This window comes from Dermacentor albipictus, chromosome 10 (assembly GCF_038994185.2).
Source record: "Dermacentor albipictus isolate Rhodes 1998 colony chromosome 10, USDA_Dalb.pri_finalv2, whole genome shotgun sequence".
Classification (NCBI taxonomy): Eukaryota; Metazoa; Arthropoda; class Arachnida; order Ixodida; family Ixodidae; genus Dermacentor; species Dermacentor albipictus.
In genome coordinates, this window is record NC_091830.1 from 68,833,902 (window position 1) to 68,857,349 (window position 23,448).

General features: G+C 47.6%; 1 protein-coding gene across 3 annotated transcripts in view; it reads left to right on the forward strand.

Annotated features, from left to right (window-relative positions):
- The window catches only part of LOC135898504 (uncharacterized), a 35,878-nt gene extending 14,247 nt beyond the window's left edge, over window positions 1-21,631 (forward strand). For 2 of the 3 annotated variants that reach the window (XM_065427475.1, XM_070527885.1), the window contains exons 5-11: window positions 4,642-4,773; window positions 7,290-7,521; window positions 9,034-9,146; window positions 10,066-10,204; window positions 11,136-11,315; window positions 17,830-17,952; window positions 21,322-21,631. In XM_065427475.1, the coding sequence (XP_065283547.1) occupies window positions 4,642-4,773; window positions 7,290-7,521; window positions 9,034-9,146; window positions 10,066-10,204; window positions 11,136-11,315; window positions 17,830-17,952; window positions 21,322-21,522 (1,120 nt within the window). In that variant the 3' untranslated portion in view covers window positions 21,523-21,631. Of the gene's footprint in view, window positions 1-4,641; window positions 4,774-7,289; window positions 7,522-8,366; window positions 8,521-9,033; window positions 9,147-10,065; window positions 10,205-11,135; window positions 11,316-17,829; window positions 17,953-21,321 lie in introns of all 3 variants that reach the window. The other variant, XM_065427466.1, reaches the window with a different exon arrangement.
- The last annotated feature ends 1,817 nt before the right edge of the window (window positions 21,632-23,448 follow it).

Consider the following 23,448-nt stretch of genomic DNA (forward strand, 5'->3'; position numbering starts at 1 on the left):
GGAGGACTCCGGAAATTTCGCCCACCTGGGGTTCTTTAACGTGCACCTACATCTAAGTACACGGGTGTTTTCGCATTTCGCCCCCATCGAAATGCCGCCGCCGTGGCCGGGATAAACCATAAAGTTTGCATAGGGGAATCGCAGCCTGAGCGCATAGAACGTGTTCGTAAAACGCCGTTTGCGTCGCGCTCTCGCTCTTCGTGCCCCTTAACCACTCTATTGAAGCTAGTTCATTGCCTGCGAAGTTTAAGCGGAATTCCCGCACGGACGTAAGCAGAATCACGGTCGCGCCGCGTCGCTGTTCACACGGAAAGCACCCGCCGATAACCTCGAAGCTCGTGAGACCGTCTACTAATTAAAGGACCCACGCGTGTCTAGGACAGAGCGCGTGTACACCGTCTGCTAATCCTGCACGTCCAAAAGCCAATGCTCGAATTTAGTAACAGAAGGTATGTCAACAGCGATCGACGAAGCTCTGATTGTATGCCACCCCAGCTAGCAGCATGAGATAGCCACATGCAATACGACATGCTTTCTCGCACGCCAGTTTCAATCACCTTAAAAGCGAAATATGCTTGCTTACTTCTTATATAGCAATGAGCATGAATATTTCGCGAAACACATCAAGAAAGGCAAGCATGTGCGCCTGATCTTTGTGCTTCGCTCTTAAAAGCAGAACACTAAAGCTGCAGTATTTATACCGCTCGTGAAAAACTCTCACGATGGCGCACAAAGCACCGATGAACAGAAGCGATAGCTGAGTCATTGGCTGAGTGCACAATATTTGCCGTCTGGAACGCGCAAAGCACGCAGAAGCACCCGGCATCTTTCACAACATGGCGTCAAACGCCGCGCGCATCTTTTTAAAACAGCCGTCGTCTGCTAGCCTCTTGCGCTTGTCCGAGCAAATATCTGCTGACAGCTTCGAGCTCGCGTATACAGCCCACGACTTCCGGTCTACGAAAAACAAACGCGATTCTGGCAGCTCTCGTAATGGTGGGCGGAGTTTCCGAAGCTGTTCGAAAAAAAAAAATCGAATGCGGGACAGCCGTCCGGGAATGTCAGTGACTGATAATCGAAGAAGACCAATGAATTCTTTTTGCTAAACATCGAATAGAACTGGTCAAGTAGCATTTACTTCCGTCTTATAATGCGATGCAATAACCTCTTTTTTTTAATCAGTGGTGGGGTACTATAATTATTGTGAGGAGTGCCTACGTCATCAGACTAGTACTTGAGTGTGCCGGGAGAATCTCAAATGGTGTGCTGCATTTACCTCACTTTCTCGTTTACTAAAGGGCGATAATGTTGAACCCTTAGGCGTTCCAGAGCAGTAATCTGTCACTTTAGCTTTACTTAATATTTGCCTTTAATGCCCCTTCAAGTTGAACGTAAAAATGGACGTTTGAGCAGCCTCGCCAATTTCTTTCTTCGTGAGCGTTCTTATCCCGTAGACAGGCACGTACCCAGGATTTTTTTTCGGGGGGGGCCCACCACCTCCATCACCATCATCATCATCATCATCATCATCATCATCATGTTTTATGTCCACTGCAGGACGAAGGCCTCTCCCTGCGATCTCCATTTACCCCTGACCTGCGCCAACCGATTCCAACTAGCGCCCGCGAATTTCCTAATTTCATCGCTCCACTTAGTGTTTTGTCGCCCTCGATTGCGTTTTCCTTCTCTTGGTACCCATTCTGTAACCCTAATGGTCCAACGGTTATCTAACCGGCGCATTACATGACCTGCCCAGCTACATTTTTTCCTCTTGATGTCAATTAGAATATCGTCTATACCCGTTCGCTCTCTGATCCAAACCACTCTCTTTCTCTCTTAACGTTATGCCTAGCAATCTTCGTTCGATCGCTCCTTGCGTGGTCCTTAACTCGCTCTCAAGTCTCTGCCCCATATGCACTGGCAAAATGCACTGAATGCACACCTTACTTTTCAATAATAATGGTAAGCTTCCAGTCGGGAGCTGGCAATGTCTGCCGTATGCGATCCAACCTATTTTTATTCTTCTGTAAATTTCCTTCTCATGATCAGGGTTCCCTGTGATTAATTGACCTAGGTAAACGTACTCCTTCACAGTCTCTAGTGGCCGACTGGCGATCCTAATCTCTTGTTCCTTTGCCCGGCAATTCATCATTATCGTCATCTTCTGCATATTAATATTCAACCCCACTCTTACACTCTCTCTGTTAAGGTCTCCAATCATTTGTTGTAACTCGTCTGCATTGTTGTTGAATAGAACAATGTCATCGGCAAACCGAAGGTTGCTGAGATATTTGCCGTCGATATTTACTCCTAAGCCTTCCCAGTTTAATAGCTTGAATTCTTCTAAGCACGCAGTGAATAGCTTTGGAGAAATTGTGTCTCCCTGTTTGACCCATTTCTCTATAGGTATCTCCCTGCTTTTCTTGTGTAGAATTAAGGTAGCTGTAGAACCTCTGTAGACATTCTTGCGCGAAGGACGAGTCAGTAAGACGAGAAACTATTTACAGATTATATTTACAACAATGGTTGCAGCGCTGACCGTTTAGATTCACAGCGCGAGCCCAGTTCGTTCTTCCTTCTCTTTTCTGGAGTGATGGCGCCCACGTACCTCATTCACACAAACAAATACCACACGCATGTAGCAATATTTTTCAAGCTTTTTACGTAAGCGTTCTGTAGTCCTTAATTACGTAGTGCCTCTAGACTGCTGGTGTCTCTACTGAATCAAATGCATTTTCGTAATCTCTATAAGCCACATAGAGAGGCTTATTGTACTCTGCAGATTTCGCGATAACCTGATTGATGACATGGATGTGATCCATTGTAAGGTATCTCTTCCTGAAGCCAGCCTGTTCCTTTGGTTGACAAAATCCAGCGTTTCCCTTATTCTATTGGTGATTATTTTGGCAAATATCTTATATAATACTGGGAGCAAGCTAATGGTCCTATAATGTTTCAATTCTTTAACGTCTCCTTTTTTGTGGATTAGTATAATGTCTGCATTCTTCCAGTTTTCTATGACCCTTGCAGTCGATATACACTTCGTATAAAGAGTCGCCAGTTTTCCAAGCATTATGTCTCCTCCATCTTCGATTAAATGGACTGTTATTCCACCTTCTCCTCCCACTCTTCATCGTTTCATGTCTTGCAGGGCCCTTCTGACCTCATCGCTAGTTATAGGAGAGTTTCTGTATCCTGTTCATTACTGTTTCTAAGTGAGGTATCGTGACTCCTCTGGGTACTGTATACAGGTCAGCTTAGAATTTTTCCGCTGCTTTTACTGTATCTTCGAGATTGCTTATGATATTATCCCTCTTATCTTTTAGTGCATACATCATGGTTTGTCCTATGCCAGATTTCTTCTTTACTGATTTCAGGCTGCGTTCATTTTTTACGGCTTCTTCAGTCTTTCTCATGTTATAGTTTCGAATAGCAGTTATTTTCGCCTTGTTGATCAGTTTTCACAGTTCCGCGAATTGCGTAACGCTGTGCGGCCGCCACTCCCATACAACCGCGTAGAGCGCAGGACTCTGCGATTCTAGACGTACTGCGCTCACCGAGAAAGGTTAGAAAAACACTCACATAAGCACAGCAGAGAAGTGGCTACGTGAGGCGGTTCGACCGATAACTGTAGAAGCGTCATTCAAAGCAAGTAATTATTCTCCACTTCCGGCGGCGTTTCCTCTACTTCCTTTTTAAATAAAAAGATGTTGATCCATAAATATTCTCATAAACAACAGTCAACATTTTTGGTTATTGCGTTGGCTCTCTCCCTTAGTAGATCGCTTAATTTCTCAACTCCTTGCGATTTTTGTTTCCAGTTGCCAAATTTGCACGAAAAGTGCTATACAATTAGGGAAAAACAGACGAGCTAACGGGCGACAGTCATCTTGCTAATGGGTTTAAGGATTATTGCAGGGTTTCATGAGAGACGCTCTTTCACATTATTTTATTTCCCACCTTATCTAACCCATATCACGTGTATATGGTTCCGGGCATCTGCCAGCGTCGCGGCGAGCCGTAAGTAACTCAAGGAAATAATGAAGCACAGGGAAAACATAAACGCAATTGGCGTTTTGTCCGGCCGCAACTCGTTCCATGAGAGTATACAGACCAGCTAAGTAACAGCCGCATCCCTCTCCTGGTCCCAGGATCAGCCTAAACAAATAAGGTTGAACTAACAAAAGCAAGAGCTATGCGCGTGACGGTGGAATAGATGGTGACAACTGAACGCATCTCGAGTTAATCGCGCGGGTGCGGAATCTATGACAAAACTGTCCTTCACATTACAAGAGATGCCGATAACTACCGCCATCTAAAAGGAGTGAAAAAGGCAGCATAAGGCTGACCGATGAACAGCTGCCAAGTCTCAACATTAATCTGGCGGCGCTTTAGGAATGTGTGAGGAGTGGTGGCGTGGGTGGGGAGGGGGGGGGGGGTATGCCACTTGATTACGGGGGGGGGGGGGGGCCGGGCCCCCCCGGGCCCCCCCCTGGGTACGTGCCTGCCCGTAGATATCCGGCCAGAGACAAATATTTCAAATTTTCGAATACATCGTGGATCGAATGGCCAAGACAAACTGATTCGTGTTCGAATTATCGAGTCACCCGCACACCCTTTACATTCCGCAATCCCTTGCAGACCGCAAAGCACACGGATTTTGGAGACCGCTTCAAGCGCCCGCTGCCCAACCGACGCCAGCGGAGGGGCCCGCGCCACGCGAGCCAACATTCGAGCCACCACCATACGAAGACGTCACGGTTACGAAAGAATGTATTGGGTGTTTTTTTTTCTTTTTAACCACTCAGTTCACGCTGGGCTCTGTACACATGCTGGCAGGAGTCAGATTTCGGCTAAGACCATCCATCGGCAGCTTGAAGTCTATTTCCATATCATGCAGCTGCACGAAAGCGACATCACAGAAGTGGACAATACGAGATGCAATGCGAAACACGTTATAAAATCGCTAAAAACAAAATCATAGATGCATTTTGTAGTAGATCGCAGTTGAAGGAGCACTGGCACAAAATCTGCAACTGTATTCTTTTGTGTCTGTGTGCAATAAATGAAGGTTCCCGGCCTCAAACCATAGCAAGTACTGTCAAGCCTCCAGAGGAACCTAAGTCATTTATTATTCATGATTTTCTGCATCCCGTTTCGGCAGTGTTGCCCAGGGGGCGACTGTGTCATGACGTCATGACGCAGAAGATTGCCACAAAGGAGCAGGACGTCGGAACGTTTTGACACTCTCTGAGACTCGTTCGGTCCCCTCCTATGCTGGGCCTCGCGTCCAGTACTTTCTCACATGCTGAAGAAACAAAACTGACTGCAGAAAAGCTGGCATAATATATTACTCTGAGATTTGACAGTATTTTCTTTCTAAGGTTTCGATGTCACGGATCTCCCTCTAAAGCAAAAGACAGCAAAACTGAATAGTCGGAAGTATTATGCCAGGAATGCAATAAAATCATATGATAGAGATCGGACGTGACCAGGAATCTCGTTTCATAGGTATTCACTGCACGGATGAGATCTTTATTTAGAGATTCCTCTTCAGATGTAAAAGGGCATGGGGGGGAGGGTATCTAAGTATGAAGAGTTCTAGGTAGTTTCATTAAGACTAGGGTCCAGAGAGCCCAATGAGGCTCTCTCTTTAGTGATGGAACACATCGAGGAGAGGTAACTTGTACCTAAAAGAGCTTTGAGTTTCGACATGTTCTCGGGTAGAAAGAGTAGCAAGCTGCGCAAATTGAGCAGCCGAGAGCTTAGCGTAATATTCATGCGACAAGTACATTAAATTAGAAGGGCGGCCTTTTTACTGGGCTGTTTCAATGTTGTCGGTATCACGTTTTCGTGCGCATTTCATGCAACCAAGGCGCCTTCGACAATTTGTACGAATGGACGTGTTGCGAGTTATCGGCAATTCATGCGCCTTTGGTGACGAAACCCAAAGATGCAGCTCGGACTTGTTAAATCTCAGCACACGACAACGTACGTACTTTCTTTGTAAGTTTTGGTCGATAACCTATGATTTGCAGCGCTAAGTCTTTATAAATCACCTAATTAGAGTTGCTGGCCCTGCGATTTCCATTGCCGCAACTTCTTTTTTAGTGTCGGGTATTTCTTTTCATGCACTGATACCTACAGGAATCATTACGCCAGAAACATTTACCCAAGCGAAAGTGACCCAGACCTGAAAGATGTCGAAGCCCACACGTTCTCGAAATTCAGTTTGGCGAAGCTCAGCGCACAGCATGCTTAGTCAGCGATTAAGCATCCCCTAGGGCATCCCTAGCGGTTGGTGTCTGCAACGCGGTGGTGATAAAGCGCACGAGTAAAGCGCGTTGCGGCGCTCTCTAGCCTATTCAACGCGCCTATACTCCACTCGTGGCCTCCGCGATCGGCTCCGGCAGCGCCGACGGAGCTGATCGCGGAAGCCACGCTTTACTGAAGTCAGTTGCCACTAAGCACCGCTAAAGGAAGCACCGGCGCTAGTGTCTACGGGAGTAGGAAATATGGCGGTTCTGCCAGCACAGGACTATGGTGTTCTATAACGGGACTGGGCGGACAGTACACGGACTTGCATAATCTTCATCATTCTCGGCTATGCAAATCGATCATCTTTAAGAAGATGGCGCGTTACATGTGGAACGATTCGCAATAATTATACGCATGTGCTATAAACTTACTTCCTCCGAAGGTCTACGAAAACACAATTGCTCAGAAATTCAGAAAAAACTAAAGCGCATTAAAGAAAGCCACAAAAACGTCCGCAGCCACTAGCATGAACCCATGTACTAACTTTCATTCCCGTGGTGACCGATTGATCGCAGCGCCGGAGTTCCCCCTGGCAATTATTGTAGGAAAGTCTGGCTGCGAGAGTCAGCTTATTTGGCGGACGTGACGAATTCCGTTTACTTGACGATACGAAGCTGTATTGAAACAGGAATGCTCTGCATCGGCCTACTAAGTGTACAATGGGGTTGGGTAACCGGGAGACGTCGACAAAACAGGTAGTCTGCAGGCGCGGCGCTCCACGTTTCTCACGCGTAGCCTAAGTCGTCAATGTTCAACTAGTGTCGCGATACTGGATTGTTGGTACGGTTCTTTGGAGCTTACTGCACCGCATGCAAACCAGCACGCAAGAACGATTGCGCATGTGCGTCTGCCCCTTTCTCGCGAGCCTTCTTGCGTCATGGTCCGTATATGCGCTTACAACACTCCAAGACGTCGATGTTGGTCCACGCAACTGTATCACGTGCCGACGTGTGCGCCCACCACGTGCGCAGTCGTTCCTCTGGCAGCCAACAAGCGGGTGCCTGTGGTGTGCACCGTGAGCAACGCGTTCGGCGCCGACGGCGTACTCCCGGCGGACGGGGTGTGCGACGCGCTCTTCTACGACTCGCTCTACCGCGACGACCGCAACAAGCTGCCCGGACCCTACGACGGAGGCCTCGAACGCTTCCTGGACCTGGGCCGAGCAATGCAGTACACGGGTTTCGGCGTCTCCTTCGACGTGCTGTGAGTGCTCCAACCGCGAGAGGCCGCTCCGAGTGCCGTTTTTTTTTTTTTTACGACCTGCGGTCCACAAACTTCCCGTGTCCGAACGCGGAAATTCCGCTTGGTGCCGGCCGTCTATGGGCACGGAGTGTAGAGACGATTAAATTTTCGTAGGAGCGCTTGAAAGAAAAAAAAACATTGGAGGACGCTTAAGCTTCGCCTTCAAGAGTGGAACGCGAAAGCCGGCGAGTGGCGTGCCATCTGTCGGGGCAGCGCCATACATAGGGAGGAGGGCGTCTTCTGTGTTTGCCGCAAGATGGCTCTGCGTGTGCGCCAAGCGCAGAAGAAATGTAGCGGAAACGTACTTCGCTACTCGTTTAACTGCGACTTCTGTAACTTACATGCTCATAAGTACCGATATACACCGCAGTATAACTTTCTACGGCACGTTTCTAAGGCAACAACGCATTCACTAGAGGGGCTTTTGTCCCGCTTTGAACCATCGAACTCATGGCTAAGTGCAATAAAAAAAAACTCATGGCTAAGTGGTAGCGTCTCCGTCTCACACTCCGGAGACCCTGGTTCGATTCCCACTCAGCATTTATGAATTGCCTTCCGGGATTTTTTCGCTCACGGCCAACGCCGACGACACCAGTTTTTCTGCGACACGAGCTCCTTAACGCTCTCGCGTTAAAAACGAGACTTAGTTGACTGTTCCCGCAACCGCAAGGCGTGCGAACTCCCACAGCGGAATTTAGTCGTACAGGATTTTATTAACCGCATGCCTCTAGCTTCGCTCCACACAGATTCCACGACGCGAGTCGAGTCTGCGTAATTTCCTTCTCGTGCGCTTTCATCCTCCCCAGTATGGACGTTCGCAATTTCGACGTGACATCGCCCAGTTTCACGTCCGGCATCGTCGAGCTGTGGAACAGAGGAGTGAGCCACTTCGGCGCACTTCGGGTGTACGGTACCGGAAACGGAGAGGATGACGTCATCAAATTTCTGTACTTCCTGCAGGTAACCGACGCGCGCTGAGAAGCAGTAGCTTGTACTGGCCGAGATCGGCCAGTCCGTTTGTCAATTGTAAGGTGCGAGTTTGTTCGGTGTAATTATCGCGGTTTCATCATCTTCATCACCCTATTTACGTCCAAACCGAAAAACAAAGGATTTTCCCAGTGATCTCCAATTATACCTACATGTCTTACTGCCCAATTACCCCTGTCTTGAGCCTGTAAGTTTCCTAATCTCATCAATTCTTACGATGTGAAAGGGTGAAGCTGCTTCTAGAAACTGCCGGAAGAATTGGTCTTGATATCGCTGTTCACGAACGATCGCCGAAATGATGATTGTGGGCAGATGCTGCCGTGCCACTCTTTACATTATTGTCAAACATTTAACATATGTCTCCAATGCATAGGTGAGATGCTGAGACTCGTGTTAGCTAATCACCAACCATCACGGGGAATTGAACCATAGCACGATCACCATCAAATGACGGTTCTTCTTCGGCCTTCTTTCCCTCGACCACAGGCGGTAGAAAAGAAGATCCAGGAGACAATGACTGACAGCCGTCCCTATTACACGGTCATTGGCGTGAGCTACCATCCAGATGCTTCTTACGAAAAGGTTATACAGCATATGAAGTGAGTTTCACATTTCCTGTATCATGTAGCAGTCGCTGAAGTGAGCACGACGAGCGACGCACTTCTTTTAAGGAAAGGCTTTAGCTGGGGCCCATGCAACTCAGATTTTCCTGTTCGAACAGACACGGGCCACGCAAAAATGCTCACATTAGACAAACGTTCAACTGATTTGAATGGCGTTTGTTGCATTTAAAGAAGAGCGATAAATTCTACGGACTATGAAAAAACAGTTTGCATTTAGAGCCTCGAAATTTTACCAAAAAAAAAACTGTCGCAAGTTAGTGCGCAATAAAAGTACGGATCGCAGTATTTGCGAGTTCAAGTGCACAAAAACTAATTTAACAATTTTCTGAACTATTACCTGTCACAGCGTCTGAAGTGGATAATGTTGTTATATGAGTTTACTGCTTGCGTGAAATCATCAACAATGTTCTCAATATTTTTGCAAAGTAAAAGTCGTACTGACGAATTACTGATAAACATCATAGTGGTGTAGAATGCATGAAGTTCGTCCGCCTTAGATAATCCGTTAGGTGTAGCATATAGATATTTGATACGGCATTTCTTTCTTTCTCTCTTTTTTTCTCAGTTGTTCTATTACAGGGTCATTGTAAACTTGAGATTGCTTTTGCGCAAATACTTTCTCAACATTCTTTTTTCTTCGAAAATCGACAGCCCAAATGAATATCAGTGCCGTATATTTAGTAGCTGTTACCTTTCTTCCTTTAAATGCGACAAATTTCTTCAAGTTCCACGTACCAGTTGCCCGGCAACGCAGTTTCTTCCTTTCGTGTGTGTTGAATTGGCAGCCTCCTAACGTAAACCTTCTTAACATAGGTTCTTCTATAAACGCCACCCGCCGCAACCTGTTAAGCGCGGCATACAATTCGCACTGCATGCCATGCTCCTACTTACGCAGGAAGGTCTTCAAGCCGTTCATATACGTCGTCGTAATTCACGTCCCCTACCTGGATAAGGAGCTCCCGACGTGCCTTATTCTGCCCCCGACGTTGCTGGAGAACCCGGCGGAAGCCACCTCATCCAACCAGCCGTCTGTGGTGAGCGTCCGCAAACTCGCCATCGAGATGTGGTCGGGCTCGCAAGCTTGGCGCGAAAGGAAACGTAGACGGGTGTTTTTGGGGGGGCAAGAACTACGGCTTACGACGAACTACCAGAGACGAGAGACCCTGCAGTTTCTTACCGAAATCGCTAAAGGGAATTTTGGCACTGGGATCGTTCAGCTATCATGGAAATGATGGGCGGCGCAGGAAAGTGCGTTTTCTGTTTAATCGTTAGAAAAACACGGCTTTGCTATTACCGCTGCTCTGTTCTTACTGAAATGTTGCGGGAACATTATCCTACATGTTCTTTTTTGTTGTAGTTATGCTTCAAGTGCTTAAAAAACTGTGTAAGCCTTAACCTTTTCTCTTTCTTTTTACGGGAATTGTGTACTCAAGGGCTGGAAAATGTGTACTACTTTAATTTCATGTGTGACCTCCTTAAAGCCAGCCACTGCCATTTTGCTGCCAATATGCGGGCGGCATGCGGCCTAGTCAGGCAAATGTTTGCCTTTAGCCGTGTCCCCTAAGACAATCTATGTATTGTCTTAAATAAATCGATAAAGAAAGAAAGAAATATTGCGTATTATGGTCCAGGCCATTCAATATAACACTTAGCATAGTTATTTGCAAAAAAGATATGCAATGTTGCCTTTCTCCACAAATAAGCTAGCTGCTGCGAACGTGGCGCTAGCATAATAAACTTGTGCCGCCCACTCGCGGCAGCTGCTGCAAGCGCATGTTCTAAGGCGCTGGCAACACTGCAGGATAGGCTACATTGACGATATCGCACGCGGTGCGATCGATGTTGGAGGTCACGACCACGCTCTTTCTCTGGGCAGAACGCCGACTGCAATGAGCGAAGCCCGACGCGATCTCAGAGGCCACGCCCTGTATATGGCCTCTGTCATCGAGCCTTCACGCTTTTCAGATGGAGGCGATGCGCCACGTCGAGCGCATGCGCGGCCACGAGCTTCACCTGCCGGTGACCATCTCGTTCACGCTGCGAGCCCGCATCTACAGGCCAGCGTCCGTGCGTAGCACTTCCTTCTACGAGCCGTTCCAGAAGTGCCGGGACTACAGCGGCGACAGCGACGTTTCGCCGGCGTCGGTATGTCCTCACGATGACGTATACAGCTGCGCACGATGTACGGGTGGAATGAGAAAATACGAGAGCACTCGACCTAAGAGCATCGTCGGGCTCACTGCCATTGAGGAAATAGTATCGCTCAAGCAAGAGCCATAGACAGCTTACACATGTGGACGGGGAAGGGGTGTGGCCCAGCCTCTCGGAACCAGCAGGAATCAAAAATTAAATTATGGGGTTTTACGTGCCAAAACCACTTAATGATTATGAGGCACGCCGTAGTGGAGGACTACGGAAATTTCGACCACCTGGGGTTCTTTAACGTGCACCTAAATCTAAGTACACGGGTGTTTTCACGTTTCGCCCCCATCGAAATGCGGCCGCCGTGACCGGGATTCGATCCCGCGACCTCGTGCTCAGCAGCCTAACACCATAGCCACTGAGCAACCACGGCGGGTAGGCAGGAATAGAGTGCAAGACAATGCTGCCATAGGAACACGTACTTTGGGGCCCGCATTTCTTCTTATTCCACCCACCGTAGTATAGCTTAGCATCTATGGCGCCTTGCACTACTGAGCTCAAGGGTGCGGCCTCATCCCGGCTGTGGCGGCGAAATGCTATAACGCTGTTACACTTAGATTTAGGTGCACTCTAAAAAAAGAACACGTGATCAAAACTCATTTGGAGTCTCCACGATGGCGTATCTCATAACCTGGTTTAAAACACAAAATCCTTACACTTCATTCTAATTTCCTTTCCATTCCCCATTGTGACCATTCGAGATCGAATTCGTGGCGACCACGGCATAAGCGAGCGAGTTAAGTTCTCCTCTGACGTAGTTGTGCTGCGTCAGGTTTGGAACATGCAGCAGCGTGCGTTGTTCGAAAATGTGCTCGTAACTTTCCACGACTTGAGTTCTGACTTTTTATGCGAAGCATACTAGCCGCACAACCACGCTCTTGCTTGCTGCGCCGCGCGCGGCCGCGTAGCTACCATATGACGTCATAACAGCTGCAAAAGCGGAGGCTCAACTCGTGCGCTCGCTTGCGGCCGCGTAGCTACATAGCCGGGTCTCAGCTCGCGCGCTCGCCTGCATGAGTTGTTTCTTCGTCTAGCCGAACCAAATGTAGCCAAGCAACAGCAGTTCACCAGGCTAAACAGTGGTTCAGCAACTAAAATAAAGGCTAGTATGCTTCGCATCCTGGGCTTAACCTTAGCTAAGCCACAGCCATTTTTTTTCTCAAGCTTACGTGCCAAACCTGGAACATGGCTATATGCATTGACGTCGTAGGGGGGGCCGCGAATTAATTTCCACCATCGTGTGTTCGTTGACGCTCACCTAAAACGCGCTGCGTGGAAGCTTCTGCGTTCCGTCCTCCCCAGGATGCGGATGCAGCAATCGAACCCACGACCTCGCGCACGGCAGTTGTGCGTGTACTCTGTGAAAGAATAAATGTCCTTTGTAACAGCTCCGATTCACAATGCACGCCTCGCGGTTGTACATTTAGGCGCTTATTCATCGATTCATCCTCGGTACCACGATAACACGTGTGTTCTAATACGAATCTAATACCGCTGTTTCGAATCGATGTTCTTGATTTGAGAATATATGTTATATTCCAGTCCGATATGCGAATGTTTGATTGTGCATGAATGTGCAGGTTTACGTGTTGCGATTATAGGATCTGCCTGCCGTGACATAACGTGCAATTTATACGCGCCAACACATACAGTTAAAGTGATGTGACATAAAATCACCCGGTCACATAGCCTGACTTGTCACATTGCGCTCGAACATAGGCTGCCATTTTTCACGGGCTTCCGAACAACATTTCTTACCTTGCAGGAAATAAGTCGTGTGTTGCTACCATGCTCTTTTTTTTCGTGCTTACGTTTATACTCATACCAGCTCAAGCTATTTAGTATTATGTTGGATATTATATTAGGTATTCGAAGGTCGCATTAATACTGTATACATTTTCGATTAAAAAATGCCGCCTGTTCAATCCCACTTAGCCATACAGCTTAGCTCAAGTAGGATACGCAAAGTACAAACTTGAATGATGTTCTCCGATATTCACGGAACACACTCCGGCCTACATTGCATCATAGCCATCACGTATGCAGGCGCCGAAGCTGTGTCAAGCGAACGCTTGAGGTGTGCGTGAAATACGCTCCAAGTGGTTGCCGCCTCAAACAAGATTGGGTGACGCATGTGACATGTTGTGGGGGGTGGGGGGGGGGGTGTATAAGAGTGTCGGAGGGCTTTCATCTTCTCGCGGTGTTTAAGTTCGGAACTCAGTCGATGTGAAGAGCTACCTGCCTCAGTTCTTCCTTTAGATATCTGTGACGTGAGGACGTACACGAAGCTGTCATTTCCGATCACTGGCACGAAAGCAACGGGTGTATTCGAATTACACAATATCCAAAAGGCGCAGAGGCAACCACAAACAGACGCATTTTTAAACGCTGTTAGGGCATAGCGTCGCCTGGTGTCGGGCCCGTGTTCTCCGGGCTTTCCGACAGGTTCTGGCACATTTCAACAAGCTCCCGGCAGGTTTCTCGAAGTTCCAACGGGTTACCGAGATTCTTCACCGTTCTGTAGTAGCTGTAAATGGCCGGAGGGGCCATTTTGTTTACGCGTCGACCGACAGAAACGCAGAAAGAGAGATAGAGGCCGGTATAACGTAAGACTGTTACAGCAGAGCTGTTGATGGCTAGGATTCCGCGAAGTTTTCATGTGTGTGAGCAAAAACTATCATCATCAGCAATGGCTCATACCCCCCTAAGCAAGCGAAAAATGCAATGGCTCATAGCCCCGTAAGGCAGAGGCTACAAGCACTCGGCAAAGTGAAGCGAACAGTGCTTCCATACATTCTAATCACGCTTGCAACATGGAGAACATGTCGAAAACTGTGATCATCAGTGGCTCATACCCGCGGAAGCAATGGCTCATACTCCCGTAAGCAAGCAAAAATTCAATGGCTCATAGCCGCGTAGGGTTCAAGTCGTTTGTGAACAGCACGTAGACTCACGAGCAGGAGGCGTTGCCATATACGAAAAAAGGCGAAAACGTATGTCGATTTGTCCTCTTGACTCGCAAGTCGACAATGCCAGCCACTGTGGGGTTGGATGTCTGTGCCGTACAAACGAAAGACTGAATTGTGATGTCCACTTTGCATATACTCCAGGCACGCTCAAGTGTGATATAGAGAAGTTCACGACCACGCACTTTGCATGGGCGAGCCGTGATGACACTACCCCTCTGATCATCCTGGGAGAATTCAATGTGTACATTGAAAAAGCAGACAAGAAATGATTAACTCAGTTTGTGCTAGAAAAGATTGAAGAGCCACACCTCTCCAAGTCACTCAACTACTCAACAAAACGGCCTTGTATACGTGTAATTTTGACCAACATTCTAACAGCCACTCTAACAACCAATCAGTGTATATAATAATAATAATAATAATAATAATAATAATAATAATAATAATAATAATAATAATAATAATAATAATAATAATAACTTCTTTATTTCCATCAGTGATGGAGGATACTGCGATAAAAGTCGCTTTGAAGGCAAGCGGCTCGACTAGAGCCCGCAGCCTCCTTTACAAGGCAAACAGCGATTGAACCGGATATACATATACATAGCAATTGACCACATGTGAAATTTGCCGAAAAAATAAACGCAAAAACACAAATTACCTGAAAAACGCTCTTCACTTCTTTAAGAAAGATTTAGTGACAAAATGTTGATGTAAAGCTCGTACATCAGTTATATAAATATCAAGACTTGATTTCAGAAACAAATTTAAAAGTGTTGGTAGTGTGTATGATATCTTTTGTGTAGAATAATTGGCACGCGGAGTGACTACCTTCCACTGTTCCGGGCACCTTGTGATGTAAGAATGTGTGTTCCTGGTGAGATTAGATAACTCATGAAGAAACTTTAAATTCTCTTTTACCTACCGTTTGAAAGCTTGACTTAACTTGTAATGATAGAGGTTAAACACGGGTGTTATATTTGCTTTCGGAAATAAGTCTGATGTGTGGGCATTGTAAGGCAGGTTAAATAGTACTCGCAAAAACTTTTTCTGAAGTATATGTATCTTTTCTAGATTCGTACGTGATGTGATACCACAGTAACCACAAAGCTATCGTCACTGCCATTACGAAATGATGAAAATAAAATGTATGGAATAGGGCCGAATGGGGCCGAATGGAATAGGGCACTATTGGATTCGCTCTTCGAAAGTTTCGAATATTCGCACATACCTGCTTGAAATTGTGGTCATGTGACGTCATGCACGGGCCGACCGAGTCATATAGCACTGCACACGTGAGCAAAGAGAATTCTTAAGATATTTATTCTCTTGTTCCATGCATGCGTATGTGGCCAAATGCGCAGAGTATCTGGTTGTTGCACTAGAGGACCGCAGTTCAATGCTGCCATTGGTTGCGTAATTTTTTTCCCCAGAGTCCCCAGAGGAGGTCTAGGCACAAACCTACAGCTATCGACTTACGTTCCGGAAATCAATTGCAGGGTTAAAAGTAAAGAAAAAAGAAAAACTCGCAAAATGCACTTGAAACTCCCTGTACGTGTGAGAATGCGAAAGCATCGTACCATTTGCAGACCTCGGAACGTCATGAATGCCCCCGTTTTATACAGTCGTAACGTGGCGCCACCTCCTCCCCATCGGCTGCGCCATCACGTGCCCAATGACGCGCGCACTAGGCTCATATTAAGTTAACCAGAACCGTGGAACCTTGTGTAATATGCTACAGCTTCGCTGGTCATCCCCCTTGGCAGAGCGAAATTGCTCCTCAATTTTCAATCTGTATAACTATAATAATTATATGGGCACTCCAGGCGCATTTCTGCCGTCGCCGTCGCCGTGAGGTCCCGTATGAATGAAAGCGTGTGAGGATGAGCCCGCGAACGCGGTTCAATCGTGTGCGCGAGCGAGGAACGCGGCCCGGACGCGTGCCCTCTACTGAGGCAGGCGAGGGAGGAGAGGCGTTCTTCTCCGACGGCTGCTAGGGCGTCTCGATGTACTCCTCACCCGCCGCTCCAGAGTGGAGACAACCGCGGCGTCTACTGCGGCGTTGCCAATCGCGGACGCCGTAGTAGACGCCTTTGGCGGATGCCGTAGGAACGCGTTACCGGCGCTCGTGTGTCTTGAAAGCGATCTGCGACGTGGTCAAAGTGCGCGCGGGCCTCATCTTCGAAGCGATCTGCAATGTTTGCAGCATAGAGTTTCTCACTATAACACCTAGAGGGTAAGCTGGCGCCAGCGTCTATGGGAGTTTCTTAAGGGGACACCGTGCCGTCATGGGAATAACGGTATATATGTCTGCGAGGCTCGCGTTGGCTGGTGTTGTAAGAGGCTTCGTCTAAAACGTGGATTTCGCTACACAAATAACGCGTCCTCAAAGTCAAATCTTCATAGAATGTTTCCATTCACGCATATTACATCTTTACTCACCTACAATGCATGACCAAACAAAGAAAAGCAAGAACAGACGTCAAACTGTTTCAAAACGAACGCGAACCTTGTCATCTGTCCTCCAACTTTAGCGGCCCGCTGAAACTTCTTACGTAACATATAATCGTACACGCAATAACAAGTTCTCACAGTTAAACAAAACATGTTTTTGCGTAACAGTAAAGCTAAAACAGCTTTTCACGTGCTGTTTTAGTAGAAAATGAATCATTGTGACAGACGGAACGGTGCTTGCCAAGCGCGTCTTCAAGGTGTCCGGTCTCTCCGAGAACGATGCCGATCCGAAGTAACAATATACCGGCATTCCCATGCATACCATACCATGCGTACCACAGCGCAGCAGCGCCAGATTTACCTCTAGGTAATGTAGTGAGAAACTCTATGGTTCGCAGAGTGTGCGCAGTGCCGGTAGTTTTGTATGCGCAGATTTCACTTTCTCTAAAAAAAAAAAAAAGAAGTGAAGAACTGCGTATGCTTGGTTGCTATTCAAGAATGCGTTTAGCATGGTTTATGATGTGGTTATTTCTGGCAATATGTTGCACTATGTGTAACGGGTGGCGCTCCCCCCTCACCACCGTTACGCGGGGGCCAACCGGTACTTCGAGCGCCACTTCCAGAAGGACCAGTTTGGAACCCCGTGCAGAGTCGGCGGACGCCTGTGGTTGCAACCTCAGCGCGTGAAACGAAAGCGACTGAAAATGCAAGCTGTCCCAAGTGAAGAATGGGAGGAAACTGCCCTTACGACGGGTACTGGGGATAAGATCCGCTTGGTAAAAGAACAACTTGGCTGTCGGGATTAACAGACAATGTCCAAATCGCAGCCCCAACGATGGCACTCTCAGAGCAGGGGAAGTTAATCTCGTAGGTCATGCTTTTTTGTACCGCCAGTGCCGTAAGACATTACAGGAAGCGCAAAGACGTCATGGCAGTCATGTTTTGAACACATATTTCTGGCGTGCGGGAAAACGGATCGACATCACAAAATCTCGTTCTGTGACTACAACCTACCCTTGTTCTCTCTGTCGCAGGTTTGCAAGGGTCAGTACGGCTCAAACTTCAACTACTTCAAAGACGGGGAGTCCGCCTTTGCCTTTGATACACAGCAAGAACTAACAATCACGTACGACACGGATATAACGATCAGAACAAAGGTGACTTTACTTGTTGAATTAGTGCACCTAGTCTGACAAGAGCGTTTTGTATAGGGGCACTGGAAAGGCATCCGGAGAAGCGGAAAGCCCACAAAAATGAGAACAGGAGCAAACTCTAGCATTCACAGTCTCTTCCAAACCTCCAGATTTACTTCGATAAAGTGGTAAAGGCAAATCCGATCGCTACGTGGGCATTATGGGTAGCATATAAACTTTATAAATATTCCTGCTTGTGTCTTCGGAGAATTTTGTGGCGTTATTTATGGCGCTTTATGCTGCTAAACTTCCAAGAAATCTCATTTTTTTCTAAACACTGAATTCAAAAATATCCCCTCTGCATGAGGCGTAGCCGGCGCATTTTTCTTGGGAATGTCATGCGTGTCCCATAGTGCAATGTTTGTGAGAAAAAATTATGCAGATAGCACGTACTGTGGACATCAACTTCACGCGCAGCACCTTGCAGCCTTCTAGCATCACTGGGACTTCCATAAAGGGAGACCAGCTGGCGCAGCATATTCGTGCAAAGTAAAGCCCCTTAAACTTCGTAAAGTACTGACACTCTCCTCCTCCGCCTTCCCTCCTCCTCGTTTCACGCTCCCTCCTCGATCGTGGCGCCACCTACACTGCTCGAGCGTAGCAACGGTGCCAACATGTGCTCCTCGCCACTCCGTTAGCTGCTCGAGCAAAAATGGCGCTGATGCACGGCGCGAGGGCCCACGTGATTCTGTAAGGCCAATAGCGACGCGGTGTCGGCCTCGGCCAGAGCTCACGAGGAGGAGGCGGCATTCTTCAAAGCGTGGCGCTACTTTACGAAGTTTAAGGGGCTTTAGTGCAAAGCAAGCAATTGTCTGTGTGTGTGTCGTGTGTGTGTGCGACACCGGCGGCATTACGACGACGATAGAATGGAAATTTATTTGGTGTACTCCGGCTTGGAAACGTTACAACCTGTTCCGTTTCGAGCTGGGCCGATGGTGTTGCAGTGGCACAACGCCTGCAAAGCCCCAGCTGTCACTAGTCAAGAAGGTGGTCGGTAGATGGAGTAGCACATTGCGGTGCAAAAGTTTAAAAACAGGGATAATGTGCCTAAGAAGGGCTGCGCAGTTTAGATAAGTGGGCCTATCTTTGTCAAAGGCTTTCAAAGCGATAGGTGGGCCTTTGACAAAAATAGGCTCACCGATCAGAACGTAGGAATCAGCCAGCCTTTCTGAGTCACCTGAACCCTGTTTGTAACTTTTATGCCGCAGCTGTCACTATGGGGAAGGACAGGGGTCAACTGAAGCGTTGTCATTTTTATAAACAAATTGCTAGGGGTGCGCGAATAGACCGTTTCTGAGACCGAATCTAATACAAATCGAATAGTGCCAAAAGAGAATGGAGTATCGAATATTTTTCGAAACAATTTTCGAATAATGAACAGCCGTTATCACAAATAACATAAAACGACGTTCACATTCCAGTATCCCTAAATTTATCAAGTTTCTGTCATTGCACAGTAGGTTATAAAACGTTGTTTATTAAAATCATAAATAGAGCATTATGAGCGGACGAGTAGTTTCTACAGGGCTCTTCAGAGAGCGTGAATGATCGCTGTACAGCCTGTAAAGTATGGATACTTACGTGACGCGGCCTGCTCCACTACGCCAGTTCTCATGCTTTATGTGTATGCTATGCACGCTATAGTATCCTATACTATACTATATGTTTAATTGAGCGCAGTTGACGTTTTGAAGGGGTTACAAGCCATTCGAAAAATATTCGCAATAATGAATAGTGACTAGTCGGTTTGAAGACCGAATGGAATAGGGCACTATTGGATTCGCTATTCGAAAGTTTCAAATATTCGCACATCCTTACTTGAAATCACGTTACGTAACGCACGAGCCGACCGAGTCACAGCACTGCCTACACGAGCAAAGATAATTCGTAAGGTATTTATGTTCGTGTTCCATGCATGCGTCTGTGGCCAAATGCGCAGAGTGTCTGGTTGTTGCCCTAGGGGACCGTAATAATGCCATTAGTTGCGTAATTTTTTTCCCCAGAGTCACGAAAGGAGGACCGCCGCAAACCTGTAGCTAACGACTTACTCACGTGAATGCGAAAGCATTATATCGTTTGTAGGCATCGGAACGTCATGAACGCGCTCGTTTTCAACACTCATGACGTGGCGCCACCTCCTACACATCGGCTGCACGGACACGTGCCCATTGAAGCACGCGCCAGGCTGCACCTATAGTCAGCCCGATGGCTGCCACGCTACGTGTGCGGTGACGCATGCACTAGGCACACCTTTAGTAAGCCATAACCGTGGCGTCGGGGAAGCGGGCTCGTGTCGCACCACGGAGGTCCGGGTTGGATTCCCACCCAGGCCGAAATGTACAAAATTTCCTTTCCAAAGCTGTGATTTACCTTGTTTACAGGAACCTCCCTCAGAAATGTGGCGTCAGACGAAGCATCCTTTGACGCGTTTTTACTCTTTGCGCCGTCGGCCATTTTTGCTACCATTTCTCGGCCACGCCGGCGCCGACGGATTTTCGTGTAATGGGGCGTATAATGCTTTCGCATTAAGAAAGGTTTCGCATTAAACGTACCGGGTGCGCGCTGTAAAACGAAACATACACGACACTGATGAGGTTCTTTGTCGCGTGGCAAGGCTACTTCATCAAGGGTGCAGAATTTTTTTTTTTTTCAGCTCGCACACTACTATTGAAGTAAGTCGACGCCTTTAATATAGAAACTCATGGCCCTAAACTGCGGGGTCATACATGTGGACCGACCTCCGATATACACGATCTTCGCCGAAAAGGAACGCGCCTGTACTCCCGTAGTTTTTTATTAAATTTCTAGAACTGCAGCGGGATGTGGACCCGCCGCGGTGGTTGACTGGCTATGGTGCTGTCCTGCTGAACGCGAGGTCACGCGTTCGATGCCCGTCTGCGACGGCCGCATTGCGACGGATGTCTAGTATGAAAACGTTCATGTACCGCGCTTTGGGCTCCAGGTTAGTCTAAAAAAATAAGGACTCTTCGGGGGTTAAATCTATTGCGGAGTTCTACACTCTGCGTGAATCTTCGAGAGGATCAACCCGACAGTTTAATTTCAATTCCTGTCCTGTCTCTGTGCGCGCATAAGTCTCTATAAAGAATCATGCACAACCAACTCGACCAAAACGTAACGCTTCTAATTTCAATAGTTGGTTTCATCGTGATATGACTCCGTACGTGCAGTCTCGTTTAGTAACGCGTCACTGCTTCCCGCTACGGTTGCTCTAACTGACCTGCACCTCGAGACGTAAGCCAAGTCGAATGCCCGTCACTCGCTCGCGGCTCACCCTTTCCACATGTGCTGCCCTCTCGTTCTCGTCGCCTTCAGGTCTGCAGGGCAAAGCTGGCCTACCCGAACGTGCCGTTCGGCATCGCCGCCTTCGACATCAACCTCGACGTCGCAGACTCGGCATGCTACTCGTTGCAGATCGAAGCCGGCAATTTCACCCGGCTCAAGGTGCTGAGCAGCCTGAACGACTACATCTCCGGATACCACTGGAATTTCGATCAGTGCATGAACTCAATTTGAACAGCCCCGCGGCGTTTTTTCGTCGCAGGAGTAATCAGACTTATCGCAGTGCCCACGGCAAGGCACTGACGGTGTTATAATAAATATTCGGGCACTTTGATTTTCACAATGGAAGTGGGTGAACATACAAGCTGCGCTCGTCTGCTTCGCTTTTTTTTTTTACGGTGCTGAGAACGTGGGCGTCAACTTAAGCTATCTCGATGATAGGAAAAAATATCGCAAGTGAGGTTGAATTCCCTATCCTTTATTCATTATTCTGCTTTCGTAGCACCACTAACCTATACACGGGTGGCTGTCTGTGACAGTTGTACATTGCCCCTTGTCCAACTATACCCGGACGTTGGTAGCACCCTTACAGCAATGGCGGTTGTAAAACTGAAGAACAGTCACGTGGATGTGATTGTGCGTAAGCAGGTAGGCACGTACATCAAGGAATGATTTCATACATGCATTAGAAAGACAGTTACGAGAACGCCGGGCAAAATGGTGTTGTCGAAGGGGTTAGACGTTTCGGCTTCCAAGCGGAATCCTTCTGGCGGGAGTCAAACCGTTTAGACCATTCAACAACACCGTTTTGGTCGGCGATTCTGTCTTTCTAATATGAACGAGATGCGACCGATCTCTGAGGGCTCATTCTCTTCACGTGGCGCAACAGACGCAGGTAAGCAGTCAATGAGTTGATAAGTGATTAGGAGTTATATGGTACTTATCCCTGTTGATAATGGTTCGACATGGTTGGATAAGGTGCTAAGGAGTGATAAGGGCATCTAATGGTCGGAGGAGTCCTGATAAGGTTAATAAGGACCGATTATGGTTCGTAAGGATCGGATCGATGGCCATAAGGTTGATACCGACGGTGAAGGTTTGGTAAGGCTCGCATCGACTCCGATAAGGTTGATAGCGACCAATAAAAGTTGATAAGGGCTCATACTGGTAAGACCAAGTTTTATAACATTGATAACGACACCGGGCTGCGTGGAAATGAGCAAGCGGTACAACGCTCACGCATAATTTGACCGCTTCCTGAGGAGTTTCCGCGTTATATGTTTCAAGCTTGCTGCGCTATTTTTAGAGCGCAGTTCTTAGGCGCCCGTTCCACCGGCGAGCGTGGGCGTTGTCCCTCGTAATTGAGCGAACGAACACAGCGAGAAATGAAAGCGAACGCGGAGTGCAGCGGCAGATGAAAGACGGCGATAGCGAAGAGAGCGCGAGGAGAAAAGCTGAGGAGGAGGGTATGGCGAAAGCGTGTGAAGAAAAGCGCAGTGTCGCGCAAGCAGGGCTTTGCGGCGACGACGGATACGAGATGGCGCCTGAGTAGCGCGCTTCGTCTGTATGGAACGGTCACTTGCTTTATCTGGGTTTAAATTCTCGGTGCGATCAGGAGGGCTGATGGTAGCAGCCGAATTCGTGGAGGTGCTGTCGGCCACAGCATGCGTGTCCTTCGCTGCTCGGAAGGCCAGCGAACATGGCGTGTTGTCTTGTATCCTAAACAGTGGCGCATACCCACTGGGGGATTGGCCAAGAAGCAGGCGGTTTTCCCTACGCTTAAAAGTAAAGTGAAACTAGATTTGAATAGTGGAGCGTGGGATTATAGAACTGTAATTTAGAAGTGTAATGAAAATATTGTTAAGAATTTTGATAAAGTAAGTTAACGTAAGGAAATGAAATGACAGAAATTATTCATAAATTTAGAAATTCAGCAAGGTACTCTTTTCGTCTCTCTAATAAAATTTTAAACTGCAAGAAAAGCACACCTGTGGCTAGATCCCAGTGAGGTCACCTCAAAAGAAAGAATGACGCATTGCGAAAAGCCCCGTCACGGTCTTCTTTTTCAGTAGAGGGTGGCGAACATGACCCGTTGTGATTGCCCGAGTTGCATTTTTCGCGTCCGTCGCTTTCGTTGCCATGGATACCACAACGCCCGCA